The sequence below is a fragment of the Poecilia latipinna genome, unplaced genomic scaffold, assembly GCF_001443285.1.
Source record: "Poecilia latipinna isolate Pla-1442-1.1 unplaced genomic scaffold, P_latipinna-1.0 Scaffold5390, whole genome shotgun sequence".
Lineage (NCBI taxonomy): Eukaryota > Metazoa > Chordata > Actinopteri > Cyprinodontiformes > Poeciliidae > Poecilia > Poecilia latipinna.
Genome location: NW_015118006.1, coordinates 1 through 11378, shown reverse-complemented (window position 1 = coordinate 11378; position 11378 = coordinate 1). Strand labels below are relative to the sequence as shown.

The following is an 11378-nucleotide window of genomic DNA, read 5'->3' as shown; positions in this document are numbered from 1 at the left end:
AAACTAGCACCTAATTTTGGTGTGACCCTTGTTACGACCCTTGTTTGGTGTGACCCTTTGTTTGTCTGTCTGTGTTGGAGTTCTGGAGTGTAGGAGTGAGCTGCCGTTTATGTTTCCTTAGTTTTCTCATGTTTTTCTTAGTTAGGAAGGTAAGTTTTTGTCTTTTGGTTTATTTGCTTTCGATTAGGTAAGTTTCTGTTACTATTTAGGTAGTTTTCTTTTGTTTGTTGTTTTCGGCGATAGCTCACTCTGAAGTCAAGTACTCCAGTGGGAACATCTTTATCAAATACATCTTTTTAAAATAAATAATTATCAACTGATCAATTTTGTGTGTGTCGGTTGCTGAGATCAGAGGAGGATGGATCCTTCATGTTGCGACCTGGCTCCCCCTAGACTGGTCGTAACACCCTTGTCGGACATATCAAATCTCCCTCTGCCTCGGTTGAAAATGGTACGGTCCAAAATGGCAGCCTCCGTGTTGAAGCAGTGTGTAACTGCAGCCGTCAAAGTTAAAGCTTTATCGCCTTCTTTTACAGGTAAACGTTGTTTGTTGTCTGGTGCAATTAAATTGCATAATCGTAAGAATGTTTATGTCTGGGTTTGATATGTTTTACTTAATATTTTAGAGCCACGTATGACGAATTTAAGCAGGAGAAGCTGAATGTCACCTGTATTTTTGCTAACATGTGTTTAATCTGGTGGATATGCCTTCACAGCCAGTCGATGGTTGCTGTCAGCAGCTTACACGGACACCAAGCTGTGGGAGGAAAGCGAGAAGGACCCCCAGAACCTGGGTAAAGTTCACACATTTCAGCTCATTAAAGACTTCACCTGAAAACTCGGTTCACATCAGTATTACAGGATTTTAGCTGTCAGCTATTCCATATAGAAAGGCACTCTGTTGCTCTGAAAACACCTAAAATTGTGGCTTTTATGTAAATATGTGTGAGAGACCGTTTAGTCTCCCACGCAGGATAAGTAGGAGGACTATTGCATGATTGCTCTTTATTTAAAACGACTATCTCTCTGCAAAAACATCTATACACGTTTGGTCTATGTAAAACCAAACGTGTACAGATTAATAAAAATATGAAAATAAAAGTTATTTAGTAGCTATGCAGCAATCGAAATAGTTGTATGTCTAAACAGCCTTTAAAATGATACAAATGCCATTATTGCAATGACATTCAGTGGACACCGGGTGGCACTGCAGCCCAGTGCTGTATTGATAACCTAATATAGTGTTTATTAAACCACACTGCCCTGCATGTTTATGTCGATTCTCTGCTTCTGAACTGTAGCCAATAAGATGGCCAGAAGTCTGTTAATTAGAAGTCTATTAATCAGACATCAATTGAGAGCAGGTGTGCTGAATCAGGGAAACACAGAGTAGCAAAAACATTGACCTAATTTTTTCCCAGCTCTCTGGGTTGTGTTTGAGAAAAAAAGAAAAAAAAAAGTAAATCAATTTATCTCAGCTTTTTCACAATTTACCACCACACCTGATAATGAAGCCAAATACATTTTAGATCATCAATCATGTTGTATATTTTTCTGCTCATTGCTTGACAGCTGTGCTGGCCAACCTGATGGACAGAACGTACGACCGAAACTTCCCTGTCAGCTCTCTGACCATCTCACGGGTGAGCTGCATCTAATTGCATCTAAACAAACAATTCCCCTCAAATTGTTTTGTTTATTTTTATGGTAACACAAGATGCTCACCATCTTTTCTCTTTCAGTTTGTTGACAACATATCATCCAGAGAGGAAGTTGATCAGGCAGAGTACTACCTCTACAAGTACGAGAAACCGTTTTCCTTCTCCTGCTTCATCATATCTGCTGCTTCCTTGTTTTTTTTGTTTTTTTTTTCCTCGTACCAACTTCTGTGTTTTTCTTGGATTGAATCGTCTGTTTAGCTTGCCTGTTTGGTTTATATTCAGTCACATGGTCCTCTTTGTTCGGGGCATCTCCAGACCTTTCCTGTTTACTCCTTCCTCTGGAATTTGCTCCCATTCATGTGATTACTCAATTTAGCATGTTTGCCAATCAGACTCTTGCTCAGGGAACATTTATTTTCAATATGGGGTGGGAAATAAAACTTATTTTCTACTTTATCTCTGCTTGATGTCATAGTTGATAATCAAAAGTTGCTGAATCTGACTCGTTACTATTTCTCTCTTCTTCTTTTTTTGTAAGTGTGTGTCTATTTATATTTTTTGTTTATTTTCCATTTCCCAAGGTTTCGCCACAGTCCAAACTGTTGGTACTTGCGAGATTGGACTGTTCACACCTGGATCAGACAGTGTCTGAAATACGGAGCCAGAGATAAGGCCCTCCACACTCTCAAAAACAAGGTACAAACAGGATTATGTATAAGCCCCTGGAAAACTGTACTGATGAATATTTTGAATGTCAGTGATGCTCATGGTAATAATCAGAGGTAATATGAGTAAACCAGGTGCATGTAATTCTGGTTGTTTGACCTTTTCCAGTCCAGCACATATTTTGTGTATGAATGTGCTGTTGTGTTGGATTAACATGACCTGCAACCTTTGTCACATCTTTATTTGTGTTAAACATGTGTTTTATGATGCTCTCATGCCATTATATAGCCATTGTTGCTCATTAAAGCTAAATTACTACTTTATTTGTACCTAAACATGTCAGGTAACTTATCTTAAAGTCAGTGCAACAGCACTTTAAACGTTTACATGTTCTACTAATATTTTCTAAATATTTATGCAGACCCAGTATGGAATATTTCCAGATGACTTCACCTTTAACCTCCTGCTGGATTCCTACATTAAGGATGGAGACTTTAAAAGTAAGGCAGAATCCACATTTTAAAGTTTTTAGGTGTGCTTTTTTTTAAAAAAAATAGGCTGTGATCAGATTTAGTTTCACCAGGAAAACTCTTTCATACGGAAATGTGATAAATAAAATAGCCATTTTTGTCTGCTTTGTGCAGGTGCATGCTCTGTGGTGGAAGAGCTGATGCTCCAAGAGGCTTTTGACCTTCCCTCCACACAGATCCTGTCTCTGAATGCTCTGGGATGTTTTCTTGCAACCAAACCTCAACTCTCTGTGTGTGATGACTTGACTTGTAATATTTCCAGCATGTTTGGTTTGACATCACAGGCGATAAACATTTAAAATGTCTTGTTCATATTTGTGCTCAGGTGTCAGAGGAGCGAGCTTTGGGGGCGTCGCTCCTCATCTGTGGTCTAAAGCAAGACAACACTGTCGGCTTCAGTGCTCAGCTGCTTGGCAATGCTCTCCTCGGTGTGTATTTGACTGTTTTTTTATTTCTCTTTTCTGTCTTCAGTTCTTCACTGGTGCTGTGATTGGTTCATGCAGAACTCTTTCATTATCAGCTTGTCTGACTAATTTTTCCTTTTCCTCCTCATCCAGGCAAGGTGGAGATGTTGAAGGGGATACACGCCGTATTTAAAGGCATGCCTCTGTCGTGGGTTAGAGGGTATCTGGGACGAGCGCTGGCTGTGATGGAGAGAGTTTCTGCAGCATCTGGTGACATAAGGTTGTCTAAAGACACAGTAAGTATGTAGAAATTCACACATTTATTTTGTTGTGAAAATGTTTCAACAAAGAGCATCAACAAAGAAACAAACTTCCTGCTAAGACGATCAACTTTGTCAATGATTATACATTTCCTAAAATGTAACTTGTGCAGGAAGAAGTCATCTCAAAACTACTAACTATTGTGACAGTAATAAAAATACAAATAATAAAAATAAAAATTACAATATAACTTTATAAAACTTTAACCTCCTTAATTTGAGCAAAGTCAAGAAGTAGGAGAAAATTCAGCCCTCATTTATAAAAGTATAGAAATTAAAAATGTCACTTCCCTGATGAGCACGGTGGTGGAGTCGTGATGATTGTTGCTCCTTTTGCCACCCGAGGATAAATGGTAAATGGACTCAAAATGCTTTTCCAATCATTTTGACCAATCAAACCGCTTTCCACTAGAGTCATATTCACCCAGTCACACTCACCAACGCACACACATTTATACACCAATACAAGACGACTATTCTGCCCACAGAGCCGCAGTCAGTAAGTCGATGTTAAGCATCAACAAGATCAGCAAGACAAATATCCCAAATCTAGCAGCAAATCCACAACAAAAGAAGTGAACTGATATTTTTTAATGGTCCATTAGAGTAAGATATGTTTTGTTTTAATACCTGGAACCAGAAACATTAACATGAATCAAACCAGATGAGTTGATCAGGCATTAAATATACAAGCAAAAATGCATCTGCATCTAGAGCTAACCTTTGCTTTTTCTCACAAGCATCTGCCTGTGGTCGCATTCCCTGACTTTCCTCACACTAGCTGTTGTGAAAGCATAACACAGAAAACGTCTTGACAGAATATTATAAACGACTCGCCATTAAAAGTGTGCACACTTCCTCGTAATCTCAGCAACTCACCTGCCAAGTTAAATCTGATTGGTTATCGGGGGAGGGGGGGGGAGGACGCAGAAAGACAAACAGGGATTTCAGGATGTGATAGTTGGACGGTTTTCTGAGCCAAGATCAGACACTGAAAAATATTTTTACAGCTTAAAATCATACCCATACATATAAATCATACCCATACATATAAATGCCAATTTAAATTTAAATTTACTTAGCACTAAAAATATTACTGGGATTATAAGGAAAAACCACCTGGATCTGGTAATGTCTAGAATGTATAACTAATCAAATTAAGGTCCATCTGTTATTGATTTAATTAAGTAAAAAGAAATACAAAAACTAATAGAAATGTATCACTAATTCTATTCTATGCTACAGAAAAAAGATCCTAAGTAGAACATTTTAATTCAAATGATCAAAGCTGATTAAAGATTTAGGTTTTCTCTCAGGAGTTTAAAGAAAACGCCTTCAGCCTAATTTAAAATAAGTTGCTTGGCAAAGATTAACATAAAAAAATCTAGATTTATTTTATTTCAGCAGTCTATTAATTCTTCAAACAAATAACATAAAAGCAGAGAAACAAAAACATAAATAACTTCTGCCACCCTTATCTGTCTTTTGGGATGTTGATGCCAAACATATTTCAGAGTTACTGGTTTAAATCCAAGCGATTAAAACCACTTCAGCACTGTGTTACACAGAGCAGACAGCCTGCTGTTTATCCCCAGACAGGTTTCAGCTGCTGAGGTCAAAGCCACAAGCCGTCATATTATTTATTCACGTCTGCACTGCCAGTTGTGCTGCGTCTAATCTGCCCGGCCCTGCCCAGTTCAATAATATGGCTTTGTCTGTGTTTAATGAGATTTTTAAAAGAGCCTGGAGCGCAGAAGGTGTCAAAGAATCACCGCAACAGGAACCAAATAGAGTGTGTGTGACGGAGGCACGGCAGTAATGTTGACTGAGAAGATAATGCAGCGAGACGGGGAGGACGTGCTGCAGCTCACGTTCTGCTGAACGCTTCCTCAGGACACACTAACTTAGCCTTTCTCTGAGATTAAGAAGCCAGCCGCGTGTCTGTCCAGTTTAGCAATGTCATTCTCAAAAAAACAGATTTATTTAGGTAGAATTTTTTTATTTCTAGTCTAGCAGTTTTAGGACATGATAAAACATTTAAAGACGTATTATCTTTGTTAGCTCGACTGTGTGAGCGACGTGCTGCTGGACCTGTCCGCTGCCTCAGACAGCTCTGGAGACGAGGAGTCCGACGGAGAGGAAAGTAAGAAGGAGGAAGCCGTAGATGAAGAGGATGAAGCTGAGAAGGCTAACCTTCCTCACTATGTCAGCAGATTCAAGGTGGGTGTTGTGTGCTGCTTTTGTTTGTCGCTGCTGCCGAATTTACATGAGCCTTCCTCGCAGAGTGCAGGCCAGCAAACACCGTTTCCTGTTATGTCTCTGTTTGTGACTCAGATTTTCTTGAGAAAACTAAGTAACCAAAGCACAGCGGCCCCTTGTGAGGACTTATTTTTGTTGTTTTTCGCAAATTATTTACATAAAATTGAATCATAAGCTCTTCTGATGTTGGTCTGCTTTGGAGAATTGTTTCCACGAGTATTTGGAGCTGTAAGAGAAATCCCCAGACCTCTCCTTCCCTAGTTATTCCTGCCAAATCTTCTCGGGACACTGAGGCGTTCCCAAACCAGCCTAAGATGTCATCTTTCTATCGTCCTGGATGCAAATCTGATGAGATGAAAGAGTGACGAGGCAAACAAGTTGGAGCTTTCTGTCAGCTTCCAGTAACTTCCAGAAGTATTTGCATTTTCTTGGAACAGTTTTATATTTTACTGCATTTCGGTGGGGTTTTGACATAAAGTAATGCCTAATTATGAAGAGGAAGGAAAATCTGATGTGGTGTTCAGTATATTTTTTTTGCATAAATACTTAACATCCAGGAGAACATCGCTCTATATGAGCAGAAATGTACAGCAAATACCTGAGGGTTTCAGTAGAAGTGGCAGAAGCACAAAAGCATGAATTCAGGAGTAATTTCTATTTTTAGAATAAAGTATCTGTCTAATGGCTCCTCTAATTGAGAAACACAGATGAACTCTGAAATAGTCGTACAGTCTGTGACAGGAGATCTCAAACCCAGTCCTCGTAGGCCGGCGCCCTGCAGCTTTTAGATACTTCGAACAGCTATTAAATCTAATTTTGATACTTTCTACTCAACCCAAGATAACTTTACTGGCAATATAGTTTGGAAAATGTTAACATTTATGATCTTTTTCTCTCTTTAAAGAGAGTTCAATCAGTCTGTTGCCATGGCAACGCCATTGTTTTTGCTGATCTGGCATTAAGCTGCTATTCTAACCATTGTTTTCCTCTCCAGGAGCTGAGCAGTCAGCTGGAGTCTCAGGGTAAAGTGGACCCCGCCTCTTTCCAAGCTTTAGTGGCCACAATGGCCCAGCAGAACCTGGCCTCTGCAGAGAAACCGGACATAGAACAGTACCAGAGCCGGCTGAAGGCCTGGGAGGCGGAGAAGAGGTTCCTGATCCAGAGGGAGAAGGAACAGAAGGAGAAAGCTGAGCAGGAGAAACGAGAGCGATTAGCCGCCCGGGCTGCAGCTCAAGCTTAGAGACTACGCAGATTAAATCAAATTATGTCCTCACTTTGGGATTTCATGTCAACCATACAATAATACTACCATTTGCATGTTACTCTTGTGTGTGTATATGAGTTGTTTATGAATTTTAAAATAAATTTGGCTTGACTTTGTCACAGCAGAGTGTGTCTGTTTGGTAACTGAATGCAAACGAAAGGTAGGATGCCAATTTTGATCCATTATGTCCTTTCTTTTTTTTTTTTTTCCACTTTTCCTCTTCTTTCTGCATCAGTCTCTGTTTTTTTCTCATCTACTTGGAGGTTTTCTCACAGAGGAGTTTAAAAGTGGTATTTACAGAGAAGAATTGGTTGATTTTTATCTCAAGAAAACCAAATTCTTTGCCTGGAAAGGAATGCACTTATAACCAGTAACCATACAAAGAAAAACATTGATTCCCACAATTTAGATTGCGATCTCTCCTGGAAAAGACAGAAAATTGTTCTGGATTTAACAAGGCAACATGAGCGTGCAGCTTCAGCTAATACACGAACAGAACCGGCCAAACTTAGATGTTTGGACTCAGTTAGGAGATAATGGACTTCAGGAGAAGAAAATGACGTCGTGGTGGTGCACACAATGAGTTCATTCCACATTATGTTGCCTCTATTCAGTATTCAGAGCATGGTCTTGGGAAACTGCTGGGTGGTATGCAGTCCTGGATGAATGAGAGGCGCAAAATACTGAGACAAGAACTATTGTGATTCAATTAATCTTTAATATGTTTGTGAGAAACATTTCCTCGTTGCTAGATTCTTGTTGAGGCAACCTGTAGGTATTAAAACATGAAGCTTTAACTTGCCTGGCTGCAGTCACCACAACAATCTCAAATCTGATCTGGAGTAATTGGATTTTAAATTCAGAGCACACTGATGTCATTTCAACAGGCAAGGTTGGACCACTGAAACCCAGAAGAACCAATTTACTGAGTAGAGCGAACTGAAGTGACATAAACGAACCAGGAGATTTTTGCAGGATTTTCTGAATTTCAATTGTGCATTTGTTTATATAAAGTTTTTTTTTTAGTGATTTCGGTAACACTTTATTTGAAGGGGGTTGAATAAGACTGTCATGACACTGTCATAAACACCTGTCATGAACATGAATAAGTCTTCATGAATATTTATGACTGTTGTCATAAAGCGTCATTCGGTAAATTATGACACTTTTAATACAAAGTTGACATTATTCAAAATGCCGTTGTTATGACAACTTGACATTAACCAAGAAATCATTACTGATATAAATTTGTTATAAAAGTATTACTGATTGGACTTTAAAAATTAGGTAACTTTATGTTATTAAAGGTAAAGTTTAAACAGTAATGATTTCTTAGTTAATGTCAAGTTGTCATAACAAAGACATTTTGAATAATGTCAACTTTGTATTAAAAGTGTCATAATTTACCGAATGACGCTTTATGACAACAGTCATAAATATTCATGAAGGCTTATTCATGTTCATGACATGTGTAATGACATGTTTATGACAGTGTCATGACAGTCTTATTCACCCCCCTTCAAATAAAGTGTTACCGTTATTTCTATGAGGTGCTAGCTCCATCGCATAATTGAACATTTACAACATCAGAACTCCTGCCATCATTTTTGCAGGAGAAAAAAGAGTGAGCTGCAGATATTTGGGTTTATAATACAGACATACAGGCTTTAGATCCTCTATCTATCCAGTTAGTTTGTGAGCAAGACGCTTCCTGACCCTGTTCACCAAAATACGCCCACAGAGTTCTCTGAATTTAGCCACATAGCTAATATGGGAGGATTATCAGGCATTTCCTGTCAATAAGAAAACACTAGCAGTGTTCCTTATTGACACGTCTATAAGGACAGCTCTAGTGTCAATAAGGAAACATTAGAAGTTTCCAGGCAGCTACTGTTGGTGGAGGTACAGAAACATGTTGCTCCTGTATGGAAACTTGACAGATTGTGAACAAACATCCTGGTCTGAACTGTGATTGGATGGCCAAGAAAGCAAATGTCAGAAACCTGTCTGGTGAGTGCTACTGGTTACCCTCACAGTAACATTAAAATGTTTAAACATTTTGTGTCCTGTTTGAATGTTTATGGAGATCCTGGAGATGATCTAGTAGTAGTAATTTTGTGTGAGAAAACAGCAGACTTGATTTTAATGGCTTCCCACTTCATTAAATAAAAATTAATTGAACAGTAGGTATTTATGAACTATTATTTTTTAAGCAAACACATGCTTCTGATCTGAATGACTGTCAATGATTTTTTTTTTCTGTTTTGTGCTGCAAATAAAACTGAAATCTAAGATCTGACCTGTTAAATGATTATTTATTAAACCTGTAAGAAACTCATTGTATGAGCAAAGCAGAAAACAAAACTTTGACCAAAAATAATGTAATTAAATAATCTGCAACTCTCCATTTCTACAGGGGAGCAGTTTAGCTTTGTAGGAAAAGTCACAGGCAGATTGATATTGATGCTGCAAAATATTTTTGATGTTTTAGCAATGAAATATTGCATAATTGGTAAGTTATTCAATAACTTACTTACCAATTATGCAAACTATTGCATAATTGCAATAACTTGCATAATTGTATGGTTACTCTTCAAGCTGCACAATGAAGAGTAACCATAAACTTTTTCTCTACTCTTCGGGCCAAATTAATTTTCATCTTCCAGGCATCCAGTCAGCACCAAAATCCCATACATCGTAGAAAAGACACTGAAAAAAACTAAAAGTCTAAAATTAGACATAAAACAGGAGTGAGAGCAATCATACAATAAACATAAACCAACACCAAAAATAAAGATCAGCAGTTCAAGTGGTGTCAGAGGCTGAGCAAAAAAAGATTAGTGATTTTAAAACAGAGATAAGAGTTACGTCTAACTTAGGTTCTTCCAGCTGAAAAGATCTGGTTCCCACTGATGCTTATCTGTCTCTTTTGTACACTGCAGAGCAGCTGATTGGCTGACCTTATGTATAAAATGGGAGGTTAATACTCCAATTATCCAATCAAATCTGTTCCCCTTAAAAGAAATCCTCATACATCCTTCTTTTTGCTTCTGCTTCTCTGGAGTATTTTTCCGCCTACGTGAGGTTCTACATCTGCCTCTCATGTCTCAGAGGGTGTTTAACCATCACCTGAGCTGCAGTCAGCCGAGAGCGGCATCGGGAAGTTTGACATTCACATTACTGGCACTGATGCGCACGGCGTTTTAGGAGAGCCGGCTGTGTGTTTTGATGGATGGGATAAGGATGTTGGTTGAGATGTGTCAATATAACAGAATCTCAAATAGAAAATGCATTAGATGCCATCGGGCAACAGACCACCTCCTACTGTACAAACACTTTATCTCTACCAGGAAACCCGTTTTGTGGAATCAGGACACTTTAATTTTTGGAAACGTAGAAGGAAGTCAGCACATTCCCGTTTTTATCTTTGAGGCTTGTTATTACTGAACAGGATGTTCACCCAAAAATTCAGCAGTATTTCCTCTTTTAGCTTATTTTTAACCACACATCAAAGTTTCTTTTTTTTTTCTCTTTTTGAAGCTGTAGTTTTAATATGTTAATTAAAAAAAACATATCTGTAATGATTTTTATGAGAACTTTACAGTTGAGTCAAAAGAATTCAAGTCCTGTTTTTGATTAACAGCTCTGACTTTTATCTCTGTTATTAGACCGAATGCAACTTTATCCTGTTTATTAAAGCAGATAACAAAATGCTGCCTGTAAAGTTGCTTTTTTTCCCCACCCCCGCACATTTTATCTTGGGAAAAATATCTGAGAAACTTTCATTTCTCACTCACCGTGCTTCACGTGTCACATTTTGATGAGATGAGTGAAGCCAAATGTTTAATTTAGCCATTTGTTTGGAGGCTACGCTTGACTTTTTATCTGGTCTGATGCTGGCAAATTGTTCACATGGTGAAGTAATAAATTTACAGAGAAGCGTGTAGGCAATATTAAATTAGATTTATGAGCTGTCTGATCCATTCGCCTGCACCGTCAGCTAATAAGCACAACCTTTGCCAGTGATTTTGTTATTGAGAATTAAACTATAGCGGTCTTGATGTGTTCAGCTGGAGGGTCTTCATTCTGTGATAATGACGTTTATGCTTAAAAAGTCTTTTAATGTGACAATGTGTAAACGTTCAGCAGATTAAAGTTTATGTGATTTCAGGAAAAAACGCAGTTAGCATTCCTACAGTTTTATAGTTTTATTTTAGTTTTTCAGACAAACAAAATTTGTTTGGTAATTTATTTGAAGGGGGGTGAATAAGACT

The 11378-nt window shown here is 38.2% G+C and overlaps 1 protein-coding gene across 1 annotated transcript; it reads left to right on the top strand.

Annotated features, from left to right (window-relative positions):
* Positions 1-281: 281 nt before the first annotated feature.
* On the top strand, positions 282-7228 carry LOC106943511 (28S ribosomal protein S27, mitochondrial-like). The gene is made up of 11 exons (XM_015026815.1): positions 282-536; positions 717-794; positions 1573-1643; positions 1743-1801; positions 2243-2357; positions 2749-2827; positions 2972-3087; positions 3183-3285; positions 3415-3557; positions 5643-5801; positions 6835-7228. Exons 1-11 carry the CDS (start codon positions 359-361, stop codon positions 7078-7080), a joined length of 1347 nt encoding a protein of 448 aa, XP_014882301.1. The 5' UTR covers positions 282-358; the 3' UTR covers positions 7081-7228.
* Positions 7229-11378: the final 4150 nt, after the last annotated feature.